Source organism: Poecilia formosa, unplaced genomic scaffold, assembly GCF_000485575.1.
Source record: "Poecilia formosa unplaced genomic scaffold, Poecilia_formosa-5.1.2 Scaffold17, whole genome shotgun sequence".
NCBI classification, from domain to species: domain Eukaryota; kingdom Metazoa; phylum Chordata; class Actinopteri; order Cyprinodontiformes; family Poeciliidae; genus Poecilia; species Poecilia formosa.
Genome location: NW_006799956.1, coordinates 1,755,326 through 1,783,325, shown reverse-complemented (window position 1 = coordinate 1,783,325; position 28,000 = coordinate 1,755,326). Strand labels below are relative to the sequence as shown.

At 40.5% G+C, this 28,000-nt stretch overlaps 4 protein-coding genes across 8 annotated transcripts; 3 read left to right on the top strand and 1 right to left on the bottom strand.

Annotated features, from left to right (window-relative positions):
• The first annotated feature begins 3 nt into the window (after positions 1-3).
• LOC103134465 (pseudouridylate synthase 7 homolog) lies at positions 4-8,217 on the top strand. Of its 4 annotated transcripts, none has more exons than XM_016668786.1 (18): positions 4-114; positions 283-385; positions 1,049-1,372; positions 1,464-1,548; positions 2,051-2,167; positions 2,271-2,415; positions 3,533-3,547; positions 3,861-3,972; positions 4,063-4,140; positions 4,330-4,458; positions 5,055-5,180; positions 5,272-5,333; positions 5,754-5,914; positions 6,073-6,199; positions 6,338-6,439; positions 6,647-6,776; positions 6,915-7,006; positions 7,754-8,217. In XM_016668786.1, the coding sequence occupies exons 3-18, from the start codon at positions 1,059-1,061 to the stop codon at positions 7,888-7,890; spliced, it is 1,932 nt and encodes a 643-aa protein (XP_016524272.1). In that variant the 5' UTR covers positions 4-114; positions 283-385; positions 1,049-1,058; the 3' UTR covers positions 7,891-8,217. The 4 variants fall into 4 exon arrangements, with proteins under 4 accessions (XP_016524272.1, XP_007546784.1, XP_007546785.1 ...); XM_007546722.2 differs by having other exon boundaries at positions 3,530-3,547; XM_007546723.2 differs by lacking the exon at positions 3,533-3,547.
• A 726-nt stretch (positions 8,218-8,943) lies between these two features.
• On the top strand, positions 8,944-18,673 carry LOC103134464 (apelin receptor A-like). Of its 2 annotated transcripts, none has more exons than XM_007546721.2 (2): positions 8,944-9,483; positions 16,787-18,673. In XM_007546721.2, the coding sequence occupies exon 2, from the start codon at positions 16,913-16,915 to the stop codon at positions 18,251-18,253; it is 1,341 nt and encodes a 446-aa protein (XP_007546783.1). In that variant the 5' UTR covers positions 8,944-9,483; positions 16,787-16,912; the 3' UTR covers positions 18,254-18,673. The 2 variants fall into 2 exon arrangements, with proteins under 2 accessions (XP_007546783.1, XP_016524273.1); XM_016668787.1 differs by lacking the exon at positions 8,944-9,483 and adding an exon at positions 15,766-15,862.
• Positions 11,419-13,080, bottom strand: LOC103134463 (endonuclease domain-containing 1 protein-like). The gene is made up of 2 exons (XM_007546720.2): positions 12,627-13,080; positions 11,419-12,547 (listed from the first exon to the last, which is right to left on the bottom strand). The coding sequence occupies exons 1-2, from the start codon at positions 12,918-12,920 to the stop codon at positions 11,948-11,950; spliced, it is 894 nt and encodes a 297-aa protein (XP_007546782.1). The 5' UTR covers positions 12,921-13,080; the 3' UTR covers positions 11,419-11,947.
• Positions 18,674-19,350: 677 nt separating the features above from the next.
• hdac10 (histone deacetylase 10) lies at positions 19,351-26,408 on the top strand. The gene is made up of 20 exons (XM_007546719.2): positions 19,351-19,637; positions 20,654-20,788; positions 21,638-21,734; positions 21,835-21,932; positions 22,114-22,218; positions 22,322-22,390; positions 22,489-22,615; positions 22,935-23,000; positions 23,079-23,138; positions 23,289-23,378; positions 23,456-23,562; positions 23,759-23,826; positions 24,111-24,354; positions 24,434-24,524; positions 24,604-24,689; positions 24,882-24,935; positions 25,037-25,118; positions 25,201-25,389; positions 25,455-25,614; positions 25,725-26,408. Exons 1-20 carry the CDS (start codon positions 19,579-19,581, stop codon positions 25,757-25,759), a joined length of 2,022 nt encoding a protein of 673 aa, XP_007546781.1. The 5' UTR covers positions 19,351-19,578; the 3' UTR covers positions 25,760-26,408.
• Positions 26,409-28,000: the final 1,592 nt, after the last annotated feature.

Sequence of the window (28,000 nt, the reverse complement as noted above, 5' to 3'; positions counted from 1 at the left end):
CGTGGGCGGGCTTTGGGCTTAGATGTGTTTCCGGGGTCTTTCACACATGCACATGTGATAGACGCAGTTTTTCTTTACCACTTTCCGTCCTCTGTTGAACATCAACACAAACAGGTAAACAGGTGTATGTCAGTCATCCCCGCGTTGCTCGCTTTTATTTACTCGTTGTTCCAATTTACGTTCGGCTCTCCAATTGATGACCTTCCTCAGCATTAGCACCATTTGGCTTTAGCTGCTTAGTTTTAAAATGATTGTGATGGTGGGGTTTCTTTTCGTTGTCAGCGTCAAGCTGGGCTCCTAAGACGTATCTGGGACTGACTGTTCGGTGGAAGATAAGAAGAGTTTTCCAGATTCACAAACATTCCCTGCTCCACCTTTGTAAACAGTATGTTTTAAGATTAATCTCTCTCTGTTTACCCTGTCATCCTCTATGCATCCTGGGAACGTCAGGTCACAGTTATTTTAGTTATCGCCTATTTTGAGGCCTATAAAAAAAATCACTCTCTGTAGATTTTTAATTTAAACATTTTTAAAACAATACTAGAAATACATTAAAAATACAACAAAAAAGTGTATAATTCGAATCATCTGTTAAATAAGAACATAAACATTTAACATTTGAATGCAATAACATGGCATTCCTGTAGCGTATGCCTGGTCATTTGTCGCAAAGGATGCATTTGCATGGGTGGCACATGAAAATCATATTTACAGACAGTATGTGTGTGTAATTAAATAGAAAATGTATATAATTTTTGTATCGTTTTGGCTTAATTACTGTTCTGAGTATGCTACTCTTTTTTTTTTTTTTTTTTTTGGTCCAGTTAATGATTAATTGATAACTAAAGTAGCTGATGATTAGTTCAATAATCGATTCATCACGATTAATCATTTCAGGACACGCATTGCACTTGAAATATAATAATTAAGCGACCAACTACTTTTGGCTGCAGTCATTTTCTGTCACACATTGCCGTGACAGAAAATGTATTTAACAAACATTGTGCAGTACATTTAGATCAACAAGAAATGTTTTGTTTTGCTTTAGCTCGACTTTGATGGCTGAGTCAGAATCTGTGTCTAACGCCACCCCGGTCGGAGAGAAGAGAACCTGTCTGCAGGACGGGGACGAAGAGACGCCAGCGAAAAAGCCAAAAGTCGACGGTGAAAACGGGAACGCTCCCAACACAGATGGCGGCGGTGGTGGTGAGGAAGAGGAGGAGGAGGAGGAGCAGGAAGGACAGGCAAGTGACGGAGAGGAGGACGGCGAGAGCTTTGCTGACATGATGAAGCACGGCCTGACTGAGATGGACGTCGGCATCCTGAAGTACGTCAGTGACCACGAAGGGTTCTCTGGAATCCTGAAGGAAAGGTTTGGTCCTCCTCTGGTTTTGCTCGACAATATGTTTTTGAATATATCTTCACGTGCGATAAATGGATCCTTTCTTGTGGCTTGTGTTCAGGTATTCTGATTTTGTTGTGCATGAAATCAACAAACAAGGAAAGATAGTGCATTTAGATGATCTCTCCATCCCAGCAGACAGCGAGGTAAGATATCGGTCGTCTTTCATTCCAGAATTAAGTTAAGTAGGGACGTCCCGGCTGAAAACAGTTTATTTGCTGTTTTTGCTTCCAGCGTCTTCGCTGCAGCAACCGATTTGGCCTATTTTTCAGCATCAACATCTTTGCAAAAGGGGGGAAAACAACCAAATCGCTGTGGGGGGGAAGTTAGATAAAAGCTAAAAATTTCAGCAAAGCGACACTTGCTTGCAGCCTATAAGTGATTCACAAACAACTCAATGAAGATAAGGCTATCTGTGAAGAAATGCTGTCAAAGTTTAGGGTTTTTAATCCTCCTTTCCAAACGTTTTTTTTTTTTTTTTCCAATTTAGAAGATATCTTTTATAAACATGGCATTGCAAACAATTAGAAATGAGATATTAATCCCTAAACTTGACAACGTTGAGAAAAAAGTATTTTTGTTTAAATCTATGCATGATTACGATTTATCCAGTGTTCTTCTTCTGTTACGCGTTGTGTTTTTTTTTAGGAAGGAGCAGAAACCGAGCAACAACCGAATGATTGCGACGTGCTGACGGAGGAGCAGAAAAAGCAGCTCGGCGAGCTGCAGCTCTTCAAGAATAAAGAAGGAAACGTCTCCATCGAGGTGAGCCCGAAGGAGACCCGCTTCCTTTTTCAGCGTAGGACTCCCAAACGAGCACCGCGGTCCGACGAGATTTCTCCACCGTGTCTTTCCCCCACTTTCGTAGGTGAAAGACGATACGAAGGAGAAAAGAACGCTCGTCCACAAAGCCATCAAGACTCAGTTTCCTGGTCTGGAAACAAAGACCGAAGAGAAAGAAGGCCACAAGTTCATAGTGGCCTACCATGCTGCAGGGAAGAAGGCTTTAGCAGGTAAAAATAACTCTCAGCTTGTACATTATTAAGGTTTACTGCATGTTTCTCTTTACCTGTACCCAGACTGCAGAGCCTTCCAATAGTATTCTCACCTCCTCTTTATTTTCCTCCACATTTTCTCACATTACAACCAAAACTTTTATGTAAATTTACAAAATTAGTGCATAGTTGTGAGGTAGCAAGGAGAACGATACACAGGGTTTTTTTGTGAGTGAAAATCTGAAAAGTGTGGCAGGTGCAGGGCGTTAGGTTTGTGGTTGTAACTTGACAAAATGGGTACGAGTTCATCTGCAAGCCGCTGTATGTTGCATGCACATGTGCATGATTGACACATCTGCATGATTCTGCTCAGAGGTCACACTGATGCTTTATTATTATTATTTTTAATATTTGGGATCAGTTCTGAAATTAAAAAAAAATCACTTGTGTGTAAAAACATTTAAACAGAGAGCAGTTCTCCCAGGCTCCTGCATGACTCACATCAGGGGTGTCCAAAGTGCGGCCAGGGGGCCATTTGTGGCCCCTGGAATATTTTTTGTGGTCCTCAGCTCCAGTTCAGATGCAGCTTTGGCCCGTCCAGCACAGGTGGTTGATGGGGACGACTTTATCCTAATCAGGGTTAAAACTATTACTGACATAATTTTCTTACAATGGAAAATGCTAAGTACAAGACGGGGTATTCATGTTTTTATAACCGAGCTTTTATAATCAACAGAACCAGAGACTTTTACTTTGCTGCACTCGCATCAGATATTTTCATTTAATTATTTATAACATTTGGCTAAATGTAGCAACCATTTTGAAACAAAGTGACCCAAATCTTGTTCTTATAATAAATCTGTTCAATCGAGCCCAAAAACATTTGAAAAATAATTATTTTCCTTTATCCATCAAGAATCCTAACACTTTCCAATGAAAAAAAAATTCTTGATTTTCTTCTTCTTTTGTTTTGTCTGCAAATACTTTTGACTTGACGATTTTGGCCCACGTGACAAAAAGTTTGGACACCCCTGACCCACATCCTGACATGGCAACCTGTCCTTTGGTTTGTTGGAGCCTCTTTTCTTAGTAACATTATTCTATCCTCCTTTTGCTCTTCTCTTGTGGATAGAAGTCAAAACAGCTGCAGGTAAGAACTGTCTAAAAAACAGTGGCTCTGGTTGAGATTCATGCTGAGTTACTGGGTGTAAAGGAGTAGAATCAGAAATGCTACATAACCAGATCACTTACTTAAAGATTGAGCCTAAACTAGTTTATGATTGTGTCTCGTGTAAAGCATTGAAAGGGGTCGTCTATGTCGCGCTGCTAAACACATTTGTATCTTCAACTTTGTTGGTAGAATCGTGGTGTTTTTAGTGAGTTTTTGTTTTCTAAAAAGTTTATTTGAAATGTTTCTCATCATGTTTTTTTTTTTTTTCTTTTTTTTTCTGTCTCCACAAAAGCTCCAAGGAAGCACTTTTGGCCCAAAAACCGTGGCAGCTATTGCCACTTTGCTCTTTACAAGGAGAACAAAGACACCATGGACGCAATCAATGTGCTGTCAAAATTCCTCAGGTCTGATTTTGACGAGAATAATTTTTTTCTTTTATGTGTAAGTAACAAGGCGATGTAAAGCTGTATGCAACGATCCATGGGTTTTTCCAGGCTTAGACCCAACATGTTCTCCTACATGGGCACCAAGGACAAGAGGGCCATCACAGTTCAGGAAATTGCAGTTCTCAAGTGAGTGGTAGACAAATTTTTTTGTTGTTGTTTTCTTTTGGCTAAATTGCTGCTACAACGGTTACCATTCTGATATACCTGAACTATTTGGTTTTGGGTTTGTTAAATATGTGTGCAGTTGCTGGGAAATCAACCACAGATTTTCCGATTTGTGGATCCGACTTGTTGTTTTCCTGTCCGCTTACGTAGGATCACCGCAGAGAGGTTGGCTCACCTCAACAAGTGCCTCATGAACCTGAAGCTCGGCAACTTCTGCTACAAAAACCATCCTCTGAAGCTCGGGGAGCTGCAGGGAAACCACTTCACTGTGGTCATCAGGTCAGCAGAAACAAGAACAGTACAAGTGTTTTGCACAAAATTCACAAATGAGCAAATGTTGGTGAAATACCAACATTTGCTCATTTGACGATAACGAACCTGTTTTTAGATCCAATTTTTAGGGGTTTTGTACTTTTTGCTGTTTGCAGCCTCACCTTTCTTTTGCAAGCTAAAACGGCATCATGACTGATACCAATATGTTAAAAACCATCAGCCAATACTGATTTTATGGCCGATAACATCGCGCATCCCTGGCATCCGTTTAATTTGGATTTAATCCTCCAACAAAAATATTGAATGAAACTCAAAATTTAGTTTTCAACGACTTTTTAAACAGGATATTATATATATTTATTTTTTTAGCTAGCACTGCTCTAAAATTTTATTTTTTCTTTGTTTGTGTCCGAAAAAAAGGCATTATTGAGGTGATCCCTTTTGTAAAGCTTGATTTTATATGTTATATATGTTTATATGTTTTCTTTTAGTTTTGTGACAGCGCTACATCCCTGTCAGAATTTTTTTTATAATTTTTTTTTATTTATATTTTACATCAAAGCTACTTTCTGATTTTATCTCTCTTTGTTGTTTTTCACCAGGAACATCTCGGGAACGGACGAGCAGGTGCATCAGGCCATGGGGTCCCTCAAGCAGACCGGCTTCATCAACTACTACGGGATGCAGCGCTTCGGCACCACCGCCGTGCCCACGCAGCAAGTAGGCAGGTGATCTGCCTGCAGAAAATCCCGATAGGATGCGGTGAATTGTGACGCGCCGGAGGGACAACTCAGATCGTCTGGTTTCGCTTTGTTTCAGGGCCATCCTGAGAAACGACTGGAACCAAGTGGTGGATTTGATTCTCAAACCTCGACCTGGAGGTTGAGTTGTTTTTTTTTTTTTCTCTTTGCTTTTAAAGCTGCTTGCCAGACATTTTTTTAAGTGCCTCCTACTTAGTTTAGATAGAAATGAAAGCATGTCATTGTTTTGTATTTAATTTACTTTTTTTGTTGTTGTAAATAATTATGTAAGATGAAATGTTCCCTTCCTAAAACAAGCTCCAGTGCCTCTGATGACATCACATAAGGCATAAAGCAACTGATGGAGTTTCATTTGAGTACATTGTCTGTATTTGTTTTTCATGTTTTTAATGAGTCTTCCTTCAAATATACTTGCAACTGAAATACTTATACGGTAGTTTACATATAGTTTACTAAAGCCCCAGTGATGACTCAGATTTTTGGTTCTGTACAGCTGTAAACAGTATCTTACGCCGCCTTTGTCTGGATCACTTTCTACAGCAGAGAAAGAATATCTGGTTCGCTGCAGGGAGGAGTGGGCGAAGACGCAGGACCCAGAGGCTGCGCTGAAGAAGCTGCCAAACAAGCGCTGCGTGGAGGGTCAGCTGCTCCGAGGCCTGTCCATGTACGGCAAGAAAAACATCGTCACCGCCTTCGGACTGGTTCGTTTCATATCTTCAAAACCGGGGCGTGTTAAAGCGGGAGAAAAATCCTTTGTGATAGATGTTGTTTTGTCTTTCATCCCTGTCAAAACTTGCATAGATATGAATTCAGCAGAGATAATTAACACACAGATTTGCTTTTGCCTTTATTTTTCTAGATTCCCCGGAACAACCGGCTGATGTACGTTCACAGCTACCAGAGCGTGGTGTGGAACACCATGGTGAGTCGCAGGATCGAAGCCTTCGGCCTGAAGGCGGTGGAGGGCGATCTGGTTCTCAGAGGAAGTAAGCTCAGTTTTCCTTTAACTTGTTCCGAAAAGTATTTCTAAACTAAAATGAACAGAGTTTGGTTTAAAAGTGATAAAGGAAAATGCTGTTAAAAGCTGAATTTTCAGCCTTTTTGCTTCTCGTCTGCTCCCACAGCCACAGCACACGTCCTGACTGCAGAGGAGGCCGAGAGCCACTCCATCCATGACATCGTGATGCCACTTCCTGGGTATGATGTCATCTACCCCTCCCACCACAGTAAGACATGTCTTTGTGATTCCCTTTCTTCTTATTATAAATATAAATTTATTAGGAAAAATTAGGGACACCCTGTGTGTCTGAGTTGTCCCAATTATGAACCGTTATGATCAGTTATGAGATATATATATATAAAACAATAGATTTAAAAATGAAAAAAAAAATCCCTTTTTATTGGAAAATATAATTATGCCTTGTTTCTGTCAGTTGGTGAGGGATACAGGGAGCTGCTCTCTGCTGACGGCCTGGACCTGGACAACATGAGGCACAAAGTGAAGGACTACTCCCTGGCCGGAGCCTACAGACGCGTCATCATCAGACCCACTGACGTCAGCTGGTTAGCAGGATTCCGTGTTTTGTTTGTTTTTTCTACCTTAACCCTCTTGGTGGTTAAAAAATTAGACTTTTGTTTGAATGCTGTAGTGATTTTATCTGCTTTCATAAGAGACCCTGACGCTTCGTTCTCTTGTCGCAGGGAGGTGATTCACTATGACGACCCGCGGATCTCTCTGGTGCACAGCGATTTTGAGAAACTGGAGAATAAACCTGCTCCTGTCTTCAAGAAAGGTCTGCTCATTTCAGATCTCCTTTGAACGGGAGCCATATGAAAAACTTTTTTATATTTTTCTTTTTGTGTATTTTTTAAAGATGCAACCTGTTTTTTGTTTGTCAAAAGTAACCGAAGGTGATTAAAGTGTAAAAAAAATAAGATGACTTGAACCAAAAGCATATGATCTCCCTATCAGACGTTACTCTGACAAAGCTGAACTCTGAAATACCTGTGGCGATTGCCTGCCAAGCGTATCCCCAAACTGCTTTTTTAAAATCGTGTCCTGTTTTTATGTAAAAATGTAGCTTCTCTTCATCATATCCATGTTTCCTGTCAAGTTCGTAGAGGGCTGCTAAAACTGTACTTGTTAAATTTTAAGCTGAACAAAGCAAAGCACTACATCTATTCAGCAGGAGAAACAACCTTTTCAATACTTTACCTCCACTCATAATTACCTGGAACTGCGTTGAAGAGTTTGGCTAGAAAAAATGTATCAACAAGTCATATTAAAACTGAATAAACATGCTAGCACTAGCTGCATGTCTCAGGACTCCATTAGGACACTGTATAGTAGCTTTTTTAAGCTAGCGGAACCGTGGTTAAGCAGAATATTAAGGTCGACAGTTGGGTCTAAATCTGTTGTGAAAAAGTGATGGACCAACAGCAGCTTCCTGAACGTCGTTAGCGGGTCAGAATGTCAGCTGTTACTAAAACCACCTGACACGAGAGGTGACCTGTGCTGTGTGTCTGATTCCTCCCCTCAGACGGGAAGTACCGGGCTCTGCGGATGGAGTTCTCCCTGCCTCCCTCGACTTATGCTACCATGGCGATCAGGGAGGTCCTCAAGTTGGACACCAGCATTAAGAAACAGACGCAGCTCAACACCGTTTGGTTTAACTGAGATCAGACGACTCGTTGGCCTCGAACTGGACTGCTGCAGGCACAAATCTACGTAACGAGTTATTTTAGAGTTTGATGTGCAGAGAGAGTATCTGAAAGAGCAACAACTCTGTTCTCTACGAACATGTTTGTTGTCTGTGGTGTGTGCAAGGATGAAGAGCTAAACAACAATATTCAATTTTATGATTTTACTGTATATTTTCAGTGATGATATAAGTAAGAGCTTCACATTCTGGATGCTTATCACTCTGATGCTGGTTTGTACAGAAAAGTTTTTTTGTTTTTTTACTTCTGGCTCTAAATAGGAGTAAAGTTAAAGTGACTAACACCTGAGTCTGATTCCATTTATTAAAAACATTTATTGCTGTGGTTTAAAGCATATCCAGTAACTATAAAACTAAAGTTTATAATTATTACAGTAATGCAGTAAAAACCACCGTAACAGTCAAAACTTTTTTTTCTCAACATTTCCTGTTTAGAAAATGACACAGTTAAGTTATAAGAATATTTGAATAGTTTACAGCTATTTAAAAAGTGCCATTTCATCACAATGTTTTACTGAAGCTGGTTTATATTCATTGGTAAAATCAGATGGTGTCTAACTCAGTGCTGCCCCTCCCCCACCAGTTGCCAGGCAGTTGACTGTGAGCTATCACACCTTCCATGCTAACAGAGGCAACAAATTAAGCTACTTTAAAATATCTCTGAATAGTGTGAAAGTTAAATAGGCAACACTCTGAAGACTATTGTTGGTAAGCCCAGCTAATCCACTCCAGTTGCTGTTGCTGTCTCTCTTAATTCCTCTCTGGCTGTATGGTCAGAAAACTGGGCAGAGACACACTAGTCAGGCTCGATCAAAAAAATTCAAAACAAAAACTATATAAAAAGAACTAATCAATGTTTAATGTCTGTTACACTATTCTGTGAAGTACATCATTGTAACCTTTGACGCCTTTATTCTGGATCAAAATTCAAGTTATTTTGTAAAGCAGCATTTAAAAAATATCGATATAAGGAGCACTCATGTTTTTATTCATTTATTTTTTTCTTCTAGATTGCAGAATAAGGAAAAGTCTGCTTCAGTTTTCTTCTTTCCATACTTGCTCAGACTTGAAAGAGATGATAAAGGAAGTACAGACGTTCTATCCTAGAAAGCTTTAGCAATTCTTATTTTGGCCTCCACTTGTGTTCTTCCAGGTCATTTTGCGCAGTTGGGTCAGAAAACTGACCTGTAGCCTGGCCACCGCACCTCACATCATCATTCTCTCCAATAAACCTGTACATTACATCACTCAGCTCCCGCTGGCACCTCCTCCAGATAGAGTGCTCAAAGTTGTGCATGGCTGACCGGAGCCACTCTGCAAACGCATCTCGTTCCTTGCTGTCACCTTCTGGTCGGAGCTGATTGAGAAGTTGGTGCTGCTGTAGGACCAAGGAGTGTTCATCAAGCTGATTATTACCTACATCCACCGGTAGAGCTGGACGCACAGAAGCTGGCCGTTTGGTGGAGTTGCTCGTCAGGGGGATCATGGGATGGGGCTTAACTGACCCGCCGCAGGAAGAAGACGGGACTGGCATTACAAGAAGAGGCAGTGTGAGTAGTGGGAGTGACATTTATGCCCAGCTTCCTTTTTTTCTGAAATGAGCGCAGAAAACTGCACGTTAGAACAACATAAAAAAGTGTTTTTATCATGTTGGGTTACGCTAGAGAAGGTTGGGGAATGTTAATCATTTAGTTTTTAGGACAATATTAGCTTAAAAGCTAATATTAGCTTAAATGGTAATGTCATGGAGACTCATTAACACGCTGAATAACATTAACTTAACCCATTCAATAAGTTGATTTTAGTTCTTACATCAAAATTAGCTAAAAACTAATATTAGCTTAAATGCTAATTTCATGAGACGTATGCTAACACGCTGAATAGCCTTAACGTAAGACACTCAGTAAGCTAATCTTAGTTCTTACATCAAAATGAACTAAAAACTAATGTTAGCTTAAATGCTATAATTTTCATGTTGGCTTAACCTAGCATGTTGGGTAGCATAAATTAACAATCCATTTAGTAAGTCAACTTTGGTTTTAGAGTTAAAATAAGCTAAAAAGCTAACAATAGCTTAAAGGCTTTTTGTAAAGGAAAATGTGTATTTAAACATAAGTACGTATGAATGAAAGAAAAAGACAAAAAACAGATTTGCGTAGCTAGCTTGTATGGGCTTCAAAGTGTGATTCCTGCCAAAAGTGGTTAATGCTAAGCAATGGAACTGACGATCTATAAACAGTTTCTAATGGTAAAAATAAAACTGGACTTTTCTAAAAAGTTCTTTGTCTTTTCATTATGGAGTTGTGTGTTGATAGTGGGGGGGTTAAAATGATCTATTTTAGAAAACACCTGGCTGTAACAACAAAATGTGGAAACATTAACGGGTGTAAATATTTTCTGGTGGCACAATGTCCAACAATGTCTGGTTGCACTGACCCCTCTCCTCTTCAGGACCGGAAGAATGTGTGGTGTGAGGAACTCAAAGCGTTTCAGTATCCAGGAGTCCCGCTCGGTTAGCCCGGGGGTCTGCTCCTCCTCACAAAGCTTCTTCAGGTGGCCGAACTGAGTGCGCAGACTGGTGTACCATGTCTGTAGGATGAGGACGTCCTGGTCCATCTGTGCAGCCTTCTCACGCCACAGAGCCTTCTTCCTGTTGGTGTCTTTGTAGTTTTTCAGCTTGCGGTTGTAGAGGACGGGGTTGCACACCAGCCACTCCACCATGGACACTTCTTCATTCTCTGTCAACATGGCCATCACCTTCTCCTTCTTCTTCGTGGACTCCTCCTGTTAGGTGTCAGGAACGGGGTGCTCTCCGGGACCTGCTCCCTCCTGCTCCTGGCAGCCCTCGGCAGGGGCATCTTCTAGTTTTATCAGCAGCATGATAGGTCCAGAATCAGGTTAGGGGCTTTTTTTTTGGTGCAGAACCACGACCATACACTTCCACTCTTCTTTCTTGCCTTACTGTGTGAAGAGGCACTGCTTCTTTCTATCACGTGACGGGAGCGTGGGGCGGTCTCATTGGTTGTAGGGAGAGCGTAGCAGGGACCCCGCCATGAGCGTCGCATCACCTTATTGAGCGCGCTCAGCGTGGTGTGATGGTCAAGAAAACAGATGGAGTGGCCAAAACCTGCTCCGGTTTCTTCAGTGAAACGCTACAGCCATGCTTTATGAGTCTGAGTTCACATTCAACAGGGAAAGGTCTCCCTGTATAGTGGATATTGAAATCAGGCTACATACCGTTCTGTTGTGCTCAAGACCAAGCTGCAATATGGTATTCGCTTTTCAAAATAAAATCTACATCATTTACACAAACAGTGGAGAGAAAACTATTCTTGTACTCTAGATATGGCCACTATTTACATCAAATAATTGTTTTTCTAAATTTGGGTCGTTGTTCTTATTTAGTGTTTTATGCACTAATTAGATTTTAAAAAACAGAATAATGAGATAAAGGTAAAAATTAAGACAAAATATGGAAATTTAATTTCAGATTAACATTTATTTAAATCACAGCGTAACATCAGGAGTCAGAATCTGAATGTAAATAAAACTTGCCGACTCCATCAAACTTCAAACAATCCCTTTTAAAATCCAAGCAAAATTCTTGACCTTGCCAAGTGAAATATCTTTATGTGACTTAGCTTAGCTTCTCTGCACAGGTATAGAAAATGTAAAACATTGGTCTAATCTGTTTTGACCGGACAAAAGGCCTTCACAGGCTGGTATCATTCCAGCTACGGCCAGATGCCATAAAACGGATAATGTGAGTAGAGTACAACCAAGTAAGTTGTGAATTTATGGGCATTTGTGTATAACCAAAGCCTAGTAATGCTTCACAAAAGAAACAGAGCTAAAACATATTGATACTTGATACTTGTTGTAGCTGAGATTGCTGAGTATTCAGTGAAATAAGAAGCTACTACAGAAACAATTGAAAGTCAAGGAGCTAACAGAGAGGAATTAAAACGGTCTACATTGCATAGTAAGAGTAAGAATTAATCTACTTTCCCTTTCTCAGCCCAGTGGGCCACTAGCAGTATTAGGAGGCACACAGTTGTCATAGAAGATCTGGAAGGAGCCGCTGACATATGTTACCCTCTTCAGGAAGTCCTCCAGCTGCTGAACCGTCATCTCTTGAACCTTGTTGTTTTCCCTGTCGTTGAGCCCATAAGCAGCAAACGCAGGGAACTTTGAGCGCTCCGAGTAGGGAGCGTTGTGATCAAACTCAGTGCAGCAGTAGGCCGACCAGAGGTAGGTAGGGATGCCCAGGCGGTTGATGTTGTGACGGCGAATGGTGTGGCCTGAGGTGGTGATCCCCGTGACCACATAGGCAGTTCCACGGCAGTAGTTGTTCAGCCTCTTGCGCATGGTGTGTTCATGCATTTTCCAAGGACCGATGTTGAACTCTCGGACCCTGGGAACCACGTTGGTCAGAGTGTAGGTGGCCGCTTTATCCTCTGGGTCGGCCTGATGCTCGTCTGGATTCAGCTGGCCTCGTTCGAAGATCACAGTGTCGGAGTAGTCATCGAGCACAGCCTGGGAATCCTCAAAGCTCTTGTGAATATTTGCAGAAGGGAACGGCTCCATCTCTCTGGATCCAGACACCAAAGAAAGCTGTGAGGACAAACAGTGTCAGAGTAACAAAACAAATCTATTTAATTTGAATTCATCTTTGGTCAACAGCCACTCTTACCTGTGGCTCGTACATCCAGGGTACATCAACCTTTTTGGAACCGTCCGAGCGCTTGAACGTGTACGCAGAGTAAACGGGGATGTGGCTGAAGGAGTCATAGAGGGTGAAGAACCGCGGCTTGCCTGCATAGTACTGGCAAATCTTTTTCAACGGTTGCTCCTCAAGCCCTCGTGGTATAGTCCCCATGTACAAGAACTGCTTACACTCCGGTGAGATGTTGTTCTGGACCTCTGCTCCTGCCATTACAACGATGAGAAAATACAAGAGTTTCCCTTCGGTTCTGTAGATGGACATGATGAAACCTACAGAATGTAGTCTCTGGACTGCATTTAATCTCTTTTAGTTGCTCTCTCACTCCTCAGCTTACTCCATACCTCATACCATTTCAGGTATGCAAATCCTTATCTTATTTCCTTTGCACACACCCAAAAACCCTCTCGCTGTTTTAACTGCCACTTCCGCAGCACAGTTAGGTCTAAAAAGCATCTTCTTTTTTGTATTCATTAAAGCAACTCTTTAAAAGAGTAGAGGTAGATAGTCAGTCCGGAGGAAACATGTTTTAAACTCTTCCTATACGTTGTTTATCTTAATATGTCTGGTGAGGATTATATGACATATAATTACAGTGTATATCCATCCTCTCATACATCCTTAGTCTCTACATATTTCTCCTTGCAGATTTGCCAGGAGCTGCTGCCTATATCCAGTGGTCATTGGGTATAACCTGGACAGGTTGCCAGTCCATCACAGGACAACACAGAGACACACACAGGACAAACAACCATGCACACACTCACATCTAAGGGCAACTTAGCGAGACCAGTTAGCCTAGCGGTCATGTTTTTGAACTGTGGGAGGAAACTGGAGTACCTGGAGAGAACCCATCCTCATGGTCCGTATCACATAGGGCTGCTGCACATATAAAACACTGTGAAAGATGGAGATATGTATTATTTATTAGCACAATTGTTTGTTATTGAATTTGTAAAAAAAACAAAAAAAACAGTGCTTCACAATATCTATTAGTGAACATCTTCCTTCAGTATTTGGAAGTATAAAACGAAGACACAAACATTATCCCTTTGTATTCCTAAAAGATAACATCATAGCAATTACCAAATGCAACTGGTTATTAAAACTTGAAACTATGATGTGCTTCTCTTTGTTTTTAGTTGCTGGATTTTCAGATTTTCAGTTAGAAATACAATAACATTGCCCCTTAAGTTGATGCTAACAGGGGAAGCCTGAGCTTGAAGATACAATGCAATGAGTACAAGCATAAACTTTTTATTTTCACATCAGTTTGCTTCTCATTAAGCCAATGGGGAACACCAAGAAACATATTCCTCAACATGTTTCTCAGTGTTTGCATGGATAAAATGTAAAGAAATACATCAATATAATCTTGTGTCTGAACAGATAGCATAACAACAATTGGCGAAACGCGCTGGTTTTCCAGCTTGACACCATGATGTGCTCTAGAAAGTTAAGTTTTCTAACCGTAATAAATTTGTGGCTCTCATGACTCCTGCAGGAGTCTTGTTTCACATCCTTTAACTCCCTGCGCAGTTTTCTTCCCTAGGAAATGCTTGTGTTGACTCTCCCTCCACCTCCTTCTTTTGTAACTAAAAGCTGTGTGTTTTTTTCATGCAGGAGAAAAGAGTGGGGAACGTTTCTCAGAAACATCTGTTCCCATAACAAAAGGCCGATGGCAGCACGGCCTCTGTGGAAACAAACTCTTCCTGTTTACCACCCAAAGTTCTTCACCTTTTACGATGTAACTCCATATTGACCTAGCCGTGCCCTCTTACCCATTAAAAAGTCCAGTTGCAGATGCCTAGTTTGAGACTAAACCTCTAGTGAAAACAGAAGTTACAACAACAATAACATATTTTTAGATTCTGTTTACAGTCGCCTCTAAGGGTCAGGCCAGTTGGTATGCCTACTTTCAACTATACAAAAGATCATTAGCTATGTAATTGTTACATTTTATGTCTTGTGTTAGCTATAAAAAATGAATTAATGTTGTTTCTTCAATGCTTAATATCCCGCCGAAACACATATTTGAATGTGAACTATTTATTACTGATCTTACATCAATATTTATTTGAGTTTTCCTTCTGTGTAGCTTAAATGGTCTCTTCATACCAGCCATACTAGGATATTTGCCTGTACTTTCAGATTGTAATATCACTCCCCGTATGAAAATGAGTAAAAACACTTTTGGAGAGTAAAGCAGATCATGTGCAAATAAAAGAAATTTCAACTGAAGGATTTCAGTTTTCCTTCTTTAACAAGAAAACATTGTTTTCCCAAGGCTAAGATTCCTAATATATCCTCAGTGAAGTCATTATCGTTCCAACATTAAATATTCTAGCTAATGAATTATATTTTGTCTTCTCAACTGCAGCTGTTCAGTACACACATTTTTCTTGCCACCCTTGCTCTTAGAGAAGCATCTGTTATCATTTTATGGCGGGTAGACTGTGGCGAGTCGATCTAGACAGTATTTGAAGATGATCAGCACTGAATTCAAACCGTAAATTCAATTGCTTCGGTGTTTCCAAAAATCCTTTCATTTGTCATGTTGGAATTAATTGTTAACGGGTCTTTCCCGTGTGTCCACCAGCTTCAGGTCAGTGGTTTTCTGTCGATCAGTTGTGATCGGACTCTGAATGTCTGTAGAGTTATTTTCTCGTTGTTGTTGCATTTCGTTACGGTGTTCCTCGTCTGTTTAAACAAGTGTCACACTGAGGATGACAGGTGTTTGCAGATATTTCTGTCCTGTGGATGCATTCCAATGCGTTTGTGTCTCCGTGTTGAAGACGGGCCGTGTGAGAGCCAGGAGACGCCATTTATTTGCCTGTTGTGGCTGGGCTGTGTTTGATGGAGGAACGGGGGGCTGTTTCATGCCTTACAGGAGCTGTGCGTGTTTATTTTAGGGAGGGGATGGATGTTTATAGGTCTTGTACCTCTCCTGGGGTGGTCTGCTTCGAGAATGTAAAAAAGAAAAAAGGAGGGCTTTGTCTGTGTATTTTTCCCCATTCCTGTCAATGGAGGATGCAGTGATACATATTCAGCCCTCTCTCTCCATTTGGCAAGCTGCAGCAGCAGACATCCACAGTTTCATGACCAGATAGAGAGACAGACGACTGAGTTAGGAGATTTTGGTTTCCCTCTACAATGGTAGTCATATTTTTAGTATCAACACAAGGATATTACCCAAACTTATTAAGGTAAGAGAGTTTTAGAATTAATACCGAGTTTAAGATTTTAGTATTTCTTTCTCAAGTTGAAATATTGAAACGTTGAAATATTCACTCCTGTTTTTCTCGATATGATAGGAGAAGGAAAAGGAAAGATGGTTTTTAAAATCTTTTTCGACAAATAAAAACCGTAATCTTTGATCTAAGCTGTTCTACTGTAGCTCTGACTGAATGTTAAGGGTCCTGCTGGGAGGTAACCATCCCAGTCATTTCACTCACAGGTCTATTTCTGTGTTGCCATGTGCTTTGCATCATCCACCTTTTCACTGACTCTGACTAACTTATCTGTTCCTACTCAAGAAAAGTATTCCCACAGGATGCTGGTGCCACCACCATGTTTCACTGTGGGGATGCTGTGTTTAGTACAACTTTTTCCACCTAAGACAAAGACTCTTAAATTTGGCTTCATCCAACAAGAGCAACTTCTTTTACATATTTCCTATGGTTTTTGGCAAACTGTAGATGGCACTTGGGATATTGGTTTGTATAGGTCAGATCAGTGCAGGTAAAGTTCTCCATAGATTTATTCCTGACCTGTCTGGTGTGTTTAGGACTTAGTGATGCTATTTGTTATCAAATATTCTCTAACTTTTAATCTGTTTGTCTAAAACAAACAGGTTAAAATCTCCACAAATGGACTTGTCCAAATAGGTGACTTTTGAAGTCAGTTGGTTGTACAAGGTTTTATTTAGAGGCATCAGAGCAAAGGGAAAAACAACAAACAAAAAAACTAAAGACCACATTGTCCTGATTGTATCTGACAACAACATGATACATTGCAGTTTGTGGTTGTAAAATGACAAAACTTCTGAAAGGCACTGTCTGCAGTTGTAAGTCACAGAATAAGAAGGTATTCAAATCTGTAAAACTTCCCTGTTTTCTCTGAATTTTCAGACAATACAAGTCAACACCCAGAGGACAGAACGGGAAACAGGAAACGCGTCCAGGCTCTCAATCTCAACAGCCTTCATTTAACAGAGTCGAAGTAAATCATGATGCCTGGATTTGTTTAATAGAAAGATGTCAGACTTCCCCACCTCCTCCACTCCCACTCCCGCTCCAGATCACTGCGACTATGGCGACTGGTATCCCTCCTTCTCCATCATCCCGTCTATCTACGTTCTGGCCTTCTTGGTGGGTTGCCTTGGTAACAGCTTGGTGCTCTGGGTGTACCTGCGTCAACCTGACGGGATCAGGATAGGAGACAAACCACAGTGTTGCTGCTGTTTCAGAGCCGATCGCCAGCATGCGCCTTCTTCTTGTGAAAGCGAACCATCAGGACAGAGCCCCAGAGCTTCCTCTCATTCCTTCACCTCTTCCTCGTGCCCTCCCTCCCTCCCTCGGCCCTCTTGCTCCCTCACAGATTCTCTGATAGCCAGTTTGGCATTAGCTGACCTTTGCTTTCTTGTAACTCTCCCTCTTTGGGCTACCTACACGGCAATGGGCTACCACTGGCCTTTTGGGCAACCCCTTTGCCAGATCAGCAGCTTCCTCACCGCTCTCAACATGTACGCCAGCGTATTCAGTCTGAGCATGCTCAGTGTGGAGCGGTACTGGATCCTGACGGGACGCCGGCACTCCGGCCACCAGCCCTCACCGAGGTGTCCCAACAGGACGCTGTGGATACTCGTAGCGGTGTGGGTGGTAGCGGCGGTCCTGGCTCTTCCTGGCTTGCTGCTGCGTTCCGTTGGGGAAGTGGAACTTGACCCCACGTCTGAAGATGACCCTGGATCTGTCGTCCTTTCCTGCCAGATGAATTACTCCATGCTGGTTGGGGCAGAGCTTGAAGAGGCTGAAAAAGACAGGGCAGAAGTATGGTGGGCTGCCGTGTTGAGCTTAAAGTCAACCCTAATTGGCTTCCTGCTACCTCTTGTCATCCTGCTCGTCTGCTACTGCTCATTGGCTCCGCTGCTCAGCAGGCACTTTGGACATGGCCCCCGTCCCGACCGCAGGCGCCAGCGCAGACTCCTCAGAGTTATTGTCACTTTAGTGATGGCCTTCTTCCTCTGCTGGATGCCACTCAACGTCAACAAGACTGTCTTCATCCTGCTGGAGTTGGGCATCGTCCCGTACTCATGTTCTCTAGACCAGGCTCTGCTGGCCGCTCATCCGTACGCCACCTGTTTGGCTTACCTCAACTCCTGCCTGAACCCTCTGCTCTACGCCGCCTGTGACCCGGCATTCAGGGAACGATGCAGAGCAACTCTGCTCGTGTGGTGCGGGATATGCAGAAGAGAAGCAGAGGGAGACGGGAGGAAAGAAGAACTAGAGAAACAGCAGAGGAGCTCGACCTTTCCAGCAAGGACACAAGAGGAAATAGAGGGAAGGACAGAAGAGGAAGAGGAAGAGGACAGGTTATGAGAAGGAAAAGGAATAATAAACTCTTCATATTCAGTTCAAAAGCAGAATAAATTTGAATCTAAAAAAATAAAAGAGAATCTGAATATTTGTTGGACATTGTTAGGTCTAGAAAATTCCCAGCTGCCTGAGCATTTGCTCTGTCCAGCTTGTGTGAGACTTTTACAGTTAACATCCAGAAATGGGAATGTTCATCAGTATTTTCCCACAGGGTACAATGGAGATGTTTCCCATAGGAAAATGCACATGCTTCCTAAATTATTTGAGGCAGAAATAATCTGGGGTCAGATAAAAGCTTCTCATGATATGTGATATGTGATACATTCAGAATGTACTTTGGTTTGTGTTGCACTACTGTTTTAGACGTTTCACTGTTTATTTTTCTTTATGACAACAATAAATAATAAAAGGCCACATCATATTGAAATTTCCTCTGTTGATTTTTTATATGCGACATAAACAACAACATTAATAATAATGAACCTTTTTTTGACCTGATTATGACCTTTCAAATACAAAATCATTACAAAAAATTTCAAAATGATACAATTAAGAAGAAAGAAACACTTCAAAAGAGATACCAGTAAAAAGTTGTAAAAATACACTAAAATAATTCAATTAAAAAATAAACTTTGATTTAAACACTCCAAATGGAGAAATTTGTTGTGTACATCTTTGTCCAAAAGAAGGCAAAAACTTCAGTTGTTGTATAACAGTTGTTGATTTTGCATAGCAGTCTCTTCATGAAATTGGTATACAACAGCAGTGTCTTCAGTCAGAGGTGTCTTCCAGACTCTCTGTAATATATTACAGAGTAATATAGGATCTCCTGCAGCAGTCATTATAATGACATTGTAATGTCATTATAATGACTGCTGCAGGAGATCCTTCCTGCCCAGCCATCAGGATTTACAACAACTCTATGAAGAATGACTCATATCAGTTACAAAAACATTCTGCCTCCCTCTGGATTAATAAAGTACTTTTGTATTTGAAAATAATTTGAAATAGAAGTAGAAAAAACGCTACAATGACGAGATGTCGGTCAGCCCTTGGAGAAATACCGGACTCCGTCCAGTAGAAGGCGCTCATTCCCCGGTAGAATGTTAACTTCGCACTTGGTGCAGCTCAGATGAACTTTCTGTTTACATGCTTCTTCCTTAATAAGTGTCTTCAGAGATACATTCATACTGGATACAGTTCAGACTGTTTTACATAAAGGTTTGAAGGAATCCATATGAATTCTTTATTCAAGCTGTAAAATATAATCTAAACTACCGAGGAGCTTTTGTTGTGATATTTACTCTACACGTTCCGGAGTATTGACAATGGGGACAGCTCTGATTTATGATGAGGAGATGACCAAATACAAACTGCTCTGGGTTGAGTGAGTATCAAAATCATGTTCACATCATGTGAATCGGATTTGTTGGCTTCTTTAGCCTGGAGGTCACTATGTCGGATACGTTTATATGTTGTTATTCCTACAGTAGTCACAGTTAACTTCACTTACCAGACTGCTGTTCACTGTCACTTTCCATCAACTGCTTGCTAGCGCTTTTACGACATTTTTAATATTATTTATGAATTTTTTTCAAATGTTACCACATATATTACTGTTATTCAACTCTACAAATGAGCTGTTTCTAAATTAAAAATTTCAAGCTGTCTTTAGGAGTAGGAACGGATAACACCTACCCATAAATTAAAAATGTTTGTTTTAGAAAATATGCTTTTAATATTCCTGTTTTGCTATCATCAAACCTGCTTTTCATATTTAAGCAATTTTACAGAATAGTAATCCAAATATAATAAATGTTCAAATGAGCGTATCAAAATTTCAAAGTGTAAATTTAAATAAAACTGCCACCGTTTTAGTTTAAGAAAAAAAAAATTGCATTAGAAATGCAAAACATAAACTTAATTGATTTTATTTGAAACAACACACCAAAAATTATCCAGTCCTGCTGCAGAAATAATGTAATCCATCAATGTTAAATAAATATTTCTACTTATTATAATATTATCTATATTTTGTATTTAATATTGTGTTATTGATTTAGGTAGAAATATAACACAAACACCCAGTTAAACTCAGTTATTTGTAAGTGTTGGTCTTACTCTTCAAAATACCCTATTTTGCCACTCTTGTCTTTATGGATTATACACATAGAGTTTTTATTACGCCATATTACAATAATGACTTAATATTAGCTGTTTGACTGAAATACTTCCAAAAAGACAAATTAAACTTTTGCTTAGAGGAAAAACTTTAAAACTTTTCCATCACATTTATAGAAATCTCTTGCTGAAAACTGCTGGTGGATTACCTACTTTTATATTGGTAACTGTGACTGGTAACATGATGCTTACGGCTATATTACTTTGTTTTTGTTTCTACAGCCCGGCATGTAAGATCGAGGTCCCAGAGCGGCTCTCGGTCAGTTACGAGGCCCTGGTCAGGACGGGTCTGTCTGACCGCTGTGTCTCTGTGCCGCCTCGTGAGGCCTCAGATGCGGAGATCCTGCTCGTCCACAGGTCGGTTCTGGCCCCTTTAACACTGGGTCCTTTAGCAGATATTTGACTCAGGGCCCCCCATCTCCTACTAGCACAACCAATCAAAACATCGTTTTAAATGTTCTCGGTTTGATTGTTTGCACATCCAATGCCTCTGACTTTCAAGATTTACTAGTTACAGGCATTCATGTGTGGAATAATTGTTGCGAGGAGTTAAAGCTGTGTTTTTCACTTTTTAAATAAAAACTAAATGTCTAAATATCTTTTGTTAAATAAATACAATTAGGTTTTATTATGGTAGTTTTTTTTATGAGTTTGTCTACAGACTCATACAGAATTCTTTAGAGATATGTTTTAGAAAAATACAAAGGAAATATTCTGCTGTTTTGGTTTCGATAATGCCGTATGTATAAAAAAGCTTATGCTTCTAGTTCAGTCTATACTTTGTGTTCTTGTCTTTGATAGGAATGTTCAATATTACAATTTCTGCTTCTATATTACTTTTATCTTGTTTTTTTTCATTCTTCTTCTGTTGTTTTGCTTTGTATTGTTTTTTTTTCTTTTTGAAAAAAAAAGAGAGTTAAAAAATGACAGAAGTAAATAATAATAACACTTTTGTAACTATAGCATATAAACATACAGCAGTAGTCAATATAATAATGAAATATCTCTGCTATTTTAAAGAATTTCAAATGGGGTTCATTCTTTATAAATGTAACGTCAAATTTACATGTGCGCTTGGGGGCCCCCTGCTGGTCTGAATTTGTTCCTGCATTCATTTTCCTCTGGAACCGTTACGGTTCAGTGAATTTATTCACCTCCTCGTTAATGTGAAATAAACAAACATTCTCATCATGCTGCTGTCTACAGTGAGGAATATCTGGAGGGTGTGAAAAAGACTCCGCACATGACTTTGGAGGACTTGAAGGAGTTCACCCTTCAATACGGGGACGTTTACTTCCACCCAGTTAGTCCACTATTCAGTGTTTGACAGTTGTCCCTCTTTCACTCTCTGGTTGTGTTCCTCACTTTTTATCTCCTATTTTCTTAATTATTTACTGCTGTAGAATATCTATCACTGCGCCAAGCTGGCTGCAGGCTCTGCTCTGCAACTGGTGGACAGTGTCATGACAGGGAAGGTCAGGAACGGCATGGCTCTGGTTAGGTAAGGGTCGAAATGTGTAAATTATGTTTTGCATTGTTTATTTCATGTCCCTGCTTTGTTGCAGTGAGGCTTTTAACATTAACCATAACATATAGGAGGAGAAAAACAGAGTATAAACAGTAAATTTTAGCTCACACTACGACTAATAAGAAATGTACGTGTTTCGTGTTGCTGTTTCTAGACCGCCGGGACACCACAGCATGCGCAGTGCTGCCAGTGGTTTCTGTGTGTTCAACAACGTGGCCATAGCAGCGCGCTACGCTAAGCAAAAACATGGAGCCGAAAGGTATTTTGAGCCTTTCTTTAAATCTTTCTCGCCATTTGGTTTACTTTGCTGACTTCTTCTGGAATCACATTCACTTAAAGCAGCTTAAATGTTTCTCCTTCAGGGTGCTAATAGTAGACTGGGACATACATCACGGTCAAGGGGTACAGTATTGCTTTGAAGATGATCCGAGGTGGGGCCCGTTTGTCAAATGTCAACCTGTAAAAGTCTCAGAGGATGCAACAGGTTTTCTGGTGTTTTATTTATTGAGGGTTTCATGGTGTTCTGCAGTGTTCTGTACTTTTCTTGGCACCGCTACGAGCGTCAGAAATTCTGGCCCAATCTTAGGGAGTCGGACTACGATAGCGTCGGCAAAGGAAGCGGAGCCGGCTTCAACGTAAATGTGCCTTGGAACGAGGTGAGCAGGTAGAAAAATGGACTGGTGCATTGATTTTGTCGGTATTAATACCGATTGGTTGGTTAAGGGGTGAGATCACACTCACTATCCTACTGTCACAAATGTAACCATGTTGCATTGCCAAAGGCCTGCTCACTTATAAGCCCTGAAATGTTTATTGTGTTTGCACTGATTGAGGATGAATAGTGGTACAGTCAGAATCTACTTACCGTTTTTGTTACTTTTACAAATTTATAATGATATTTATAATTTGGATTTTGGATAAATATAAGTAAGGGATAAATATTCGCTCACCAGAGTCATCATTATGATATTTCAGGTGGGAATGGAAAACAGCGACTATCTGTCGGTCTTCTGCCATGTCCTCCTGCCAGTAGCTTATGAGGTGAGACATTTTTAGGACACATTTATTTAAGACTGAAGGGTGACCATGACTTGTTGCTCTTTTGATTCTTCCTCGCAGTTTTGCCCAGACTTGGTTTTGGTGTGCGCAGGCTTTGACTCGGCTATCGGCGACCCAGAGGTACCAAAAAAAAAAACCAACAGAAATTCTTCCTGTTCAAAGCAAACTTATTTACACATTGCATGCATTCTCTCTTACAGTTCTATCTTATGCCTTTGAATTGGCATCAAAAACATCCAAATTACTTGTTTTGTTGGGTTTTTTTTCCAGGGAGAGATGTGTGCCACTCCGGACATCTTCGCCCACTTAACTCACCTCCTAATGAACCTAGCTGGAGGAAAACTGTGTGCTGTACTGGAGGTATGATTAACAAGACTTAGCAGTCGTATTTAACTGACTTTGAAAGTATTTTACGTATTTTTATACTTTTCTTTTAGGGAGGATACAACTTGACTTCTCTTGCACAATCCGTGTGTCAGACTGTTCAAACTTTGCTTGGCGATCCGCTGCCTCAGCTCGCAAACCTCAGGAGTCCCTGCGAAAGGTCGGTCAAACGTAACCTGAGCGCTGCAGAAAGTCGTGTAACATTTTCCTTCTACCTGGCAATTACACTGTTACTTTGTCCTGATCTTTCTCATGAAATGAAAACAAGCGTCAAGTTTGTGGATGTAACTTGACAGAGAAATAGATACCTAAGCTGTGCGAATCTTGAAATCGGTGGCTTTGTTGCTGTTTTTCAGTGCGCTCGAGTCTCTTCAGTGTGTCCGATCGGTTCAGAGGCGGTACTGGTCCATCCTCAAGCATGCAGGTAAAACAGCCACGCAGCAGTTGTTCAGATTTACTTTGTTATTCCAGCATGACACATATGCCTTTTTATTCATTAAGAATAAAAAGGCCTATACATGTCCTATACATGTTGCAAGTGCAGACTACCCTACTTTTTGTGTGTATTACAATCGTTTTCTTACTCTCAACTCCTGTCATAAGCTGATGGAAATAGAGAGAACCTTCATCTTATTTAAGATGTAGAAATGTTAATTTTAGTTCCTTATTTCAATACTTCTTGTCTCGTGCGGTTTCTCATTTCTCCAGCCGATTCAGCTACGACGGACGTCAGCACCAAACTCATCAAACTGGCAAAAGCAGAGGAAGAAAAAGCAGAGACGGCGGAGGACGAAAGAAGCCAGGAGGAAAAAGTTTGGCCTGAGCCTGCAGAGCGTTTGCGCCCTCCCGTTTGTTCTGTGTCGGTGCTTCCTGACGACGCGGCTTGTCCGGACGGATTAAAACGCCTCGTCTCCTCCAAAGATCTCGGACCGCTTTTAGTCAGCAGAATAAGGTGAGAGGCACCCAGAGTCGCACGCCTCATTTTTACGAGCGTTTTCACGCTGTTCGCTAACTGAACCGTTTCCTTGGAGGAACCGTTCCATGGAAGATGCGGGTGACGCGGATGGTGTAGCCACCTTCTCGAGACTTTACACCCTGATTGAGAAAATGAGAACCAACGAGGTAAAAATCAAGACATTGTTTGGGTTCCTTCTCCCTCTACTGGCTTGTTGTGTGTTGAGTTTATCTGAACGGTTCTCAGATCGGCAACGGCGTAGCGCTGGTCCCTGATGTCGCCGCAGCCGTGGAGTGTGTTGTCCAGGATCTCGGCTCTGACCTTGTCAGCCGGTACAGAAGTCAAATCTTATGCAGACTGTGTTGTATGTTTTGACAAAAAACACACAGAAATATTCCTACTGAGCTTCACTTTTAAAGTAACCGATCAACATTTAGGGGAATACCCAGTTTGGTTTCTCAAAAATAAATGACTAATAAATGCTTTCAGACCAGCCTGAATTGTTTCCACTCGTCTTCCTTCAGGGTTTTAGTTGTTTGTGTCGGCAAAGAGGAGCTGAATTACGCCACGGCTGATGGGTAATAGTGATTTAAGCTGTATTGCACTTTTTATAAAAGTTTTATGGAAAGGATTTTCAGCAAGAATCACAATTTTATTACGAAAAAATCTCTGTTTTAAGGAAAATGCTTGTTGTACAAATCAGCGGTGAAGACAAAGAGGAACAGAAAGGCAAATATTATATTCCAGTGTGTTTAAAGAAGGTGAGACACTTTAAAAAACACACATACACACAATACTGAATGCATCTCACAAACATGATGTGTAGTTTTCTTGTCCTCTCAGGGTTGCGGTGACACAGTAGGATTCATCCAGGCAGTCTTTGGCCTCCTCCTACCTCTGGGATACGAGTACGACCCCGGTCTTGTCCTTTTGGTTCGCATGCCAGGAAGCGGAGTGGGCGACTGTATGTGGCAGCAACTAATTGGCCTGCTGAAGGGCTTTGCAAAGGGACACACTCTGGTTCTGATGCAGGTGAGACGACCGGAGCAAGTTTGAAGTCGAAGTCTTCATAAACTTTATTTTTCTTTGGGCTTCAGACGAATGATGGGGCATGTATGGGCCCTACTGCCTCCGCCCTCCTTGGGCACCCTGCGCCTCCTCTGCAGGAGCTTCTGACTCCGCTCCCAGATGATGGAGGTGCTTTGGAGAGAATGAGAGAGAGGCTGCAAGCTGACTGGAAAATGCTGCAAACAACAGGTGAATGGATTTGCTGCAACCCTTCAGTATTGAGCATCAACCCCAAACTCTCAAAACTCAAAATTACATGATGTATACTAACAAAAACTTGCATGTATGTGTGTCTTAAGTATCTTCAGGCAATGGAGAGACTGCTAAAAGCTGAAGCTGTTCTGCTGCCATTTGTCTTTGTGGAGCTGATGGACGATTTGACATATGACATTCGGCAGCTAGTAAACCCCACACTGTTCATTTTTATATCCAAAGTGCTGTTTTATACTCTAAATTATGTTTCAGTCAATGATTTTCATACATTCTTAAATGTATTTGTAATAGTCAGTATTATGCTGAACTAGTGAAACGTTGGTCTGGTAGCTGCTTTTTTTATGAGATGCTAGGCGGCTAACGACGTTGTACCGCTTGTGGCGTCTAAACGTCATTTCCGGGGCTCTTCTTGGATTCCACGTTCACCAGTTTATTACATTCCGACAAGACAAAACCCAACAACTCCAAAGAACACGACAACAGTATTTACCCGGACTCCGCCACCACGGTAACCTGAACGCTCTTCTGGTTTTAACACATCCCTATTACGTGTCGCCCCGTGGCTCATTTGAGCCCACAGCCCCCTCTAGTGACCAAAGAGGGATATTACACGTACTTGACGCCTATAACTGCTCTGTGATAAAAATACTAAAACAAAAAAAGGGTGACATGTTTTTTTTGTGATTTTTCATATGTTGAAGCAATTCATCAGATGTAAACCAAAAGTTGGGCACCTATTTATAATTAAAACAGACCATATTAATGATGTGTTTATGTGTGGTTTGGAAATTATAGATGTTTTGCTCTGGAGTGTGCTGCCACTATGAGAGAAAATAATATTTGAGAGAAGTGAAAATTGTTTATAAAGTAGTTAGATGACAATCCTCAACCTTAGGGGATGCTTTATTTCTCATTTTCCACTTAATTTAGTTATTTAATACATTATCTGTCAAACCATTCTTTATCTTATTGAGTAGCTCTCTCTTTTCCTTCTGTTTTTCCTCTTTGTTTTCTTCTGAATTCTGCTTTTTTATTATCATTACTGTCATTTTGTGTTCCACACTTGAACATGTCTTTATGTGTGTGCAAAATATTAGTATTTCAACAAAATACATTCCAGTGCCGATGAATGTCACGTTGGTTTGGGCTGTTTTATGCATTTAAACTTCAACTGATACAACTACAACAGCAACTTCAGAAGCAATTTTGCTCAAGTTTTATCTTTAATGTAGTTTTTCTTTTGTTTGTTTTAAATCCATGTTTGGTCATAATCAATTATACAACCTCAAATATTCTCATGAACCTCAAATAATGTTTGGTTTAATGTCCTTTAGCAAGTTGCAGGTCACATCCAAGAACAGGTTTCTGGCTCTTCTTAGTTGGTTTGATAATTAATTTAAAGAGGTTGATTTTATGACTGTCCAACGTAATCCACATTTCCACCAAACCTGAGGTATATATATATTTTTTTCTGTTTTAACAGCCTGTTATGTTCAGGTTTCCATCATCTAATTCTTCATTTAAGATGAAGTTTTAAAAGTGTTGTAGAAGTTTCAACTTTTGATCCAACAAGTGGCTCATTACTGGAGTCTTCAATAATACAGAGTTCCAGGGGGACATCTAGTGGTCGAAAAATGAAGTGCAACTCATGTATTATAGTTTTATATAAATATAACTTTGCGGCCTGAGTATCAAAGTTGGGTAGTAACTACTAGTTACATTTACTTGAGCAACTTTATGGAAAAATAACTTTAGGACTAATTTTACTACACTTTTTAATTTTACGCTACTGTTTCTTGAGAATGTTTCTGGATGCTTTACCCACTTTGAGCTACTTCACTGAATGAAGAAAAAGCTTTCCTTAACCACAAGTCTTATTAAAGCTTCATAAGTTTTATATTGAAAGAAACTGATTAGGAAATGTTTTTCTTTTGCCTGATTTTGTTATTTTGTAATTGTTACTTATGTAAATTACTTTCACTTTGGTCTTTAACATACCAAAATTTCCACTTCATATTTTGGTCTGATTATGTAATTTTTAAATATTGAATGATTGGTGTTTTGGTCACTTGCTCAATACTTGAGTAGCCTTTTTACTGAATACTAATTTACTCTTACTTTAGTAATTTCTTGGACTTGAGTAAAACCATGTTGAAGTAGGATTATTTTTGGGAACTCTGCCTACCCCTGAGTGTTTCAAACATCACTAAAATGCTTAAAATGTCAGCATTGACCTGATGAAACCATGCCTCGTCAAGAGTGGTTCATACATTTCCGTTCATATCTTGAACTGTCCTATCACCACTGAGCAAGGTAGTCCCACAGCATGATGCTGTCACCACCACACTTACCAACTGGGATA

What these genes read in the sequence shown, in the direction of transcription:
- LOC103134464 (XM_007546721.2), top strand. Translation starts at nt 16,913, where the DNA reads ATGTCAGACTTCCCCACCTCCTCCACTCCCACTCCCGCTCCAGATCAC.
- LOC103134465 (XM_007546722.2), top strand. Translation starts at nt 1,059, where the DNA reads ATGGCTGAGTCAGAATCTGTGTCTAACGCCACCCCGGTCGGAGAGAAG. An exon ending in CCCACGCAGCAAGTAGGCAG is followed by an intron (nt 5,181 to 5,271) that starts GTGATCTGCCTG and finishes GCTTTGTTTCAG; the next exon opens with GGCCATCCTGAGAAACGACT. An exon ending in AGACCCACTGACGTCAGCTG is followed by an intron (nt 6,777 to 6,914) that starts GTTAGCAGGATT and finishes CTCTTGTCGCAG; the next exon opens with GGAGGTGATTCACTATGACG.
- hdac10 (XM_007546719.2), top strand. Translation starts at nt 19,579, where the DNA reads ATGGGGACAGCTCTGATTTATGATGAGGAGATGACCAAATACAAACTG. An exon ending in CTTTTAGTCAGCAGAATAAG is followed by an intron (nt 24,355 to 24,433) that starts GTGAGAGGCACC and finishes GTTTCCTTGGAG; the next exon opens with GAACCGTTCCATGGAAGATG. An exon ending in GGCTCTGACCTTGTCAGCCG is followed by an intron (nt 24,690 to 24,881) that starts GTACAGAAGTCA and finishes GTCTTCCTTCAG; the next exon opens with GGTTTTAGTTGTTTGTGTCG.
- LOC103134463 (XM_007546720.2), bottom strand. Translation starts at nt 12,920, where the DNA reads ATGTCCATCTACAGAACCGAAGGGAAACTCTTGTATTTTCTCATCGTT. An exon ending in CCTGGATGTACGAGCCACAG is followed by an intron (nt 12,548 to 12,626) that starts GTAAGAGTGGCT and finishes TTGTCCTCACAG; the next exon opens with CTTTCTTTGGTGTCTGGATC.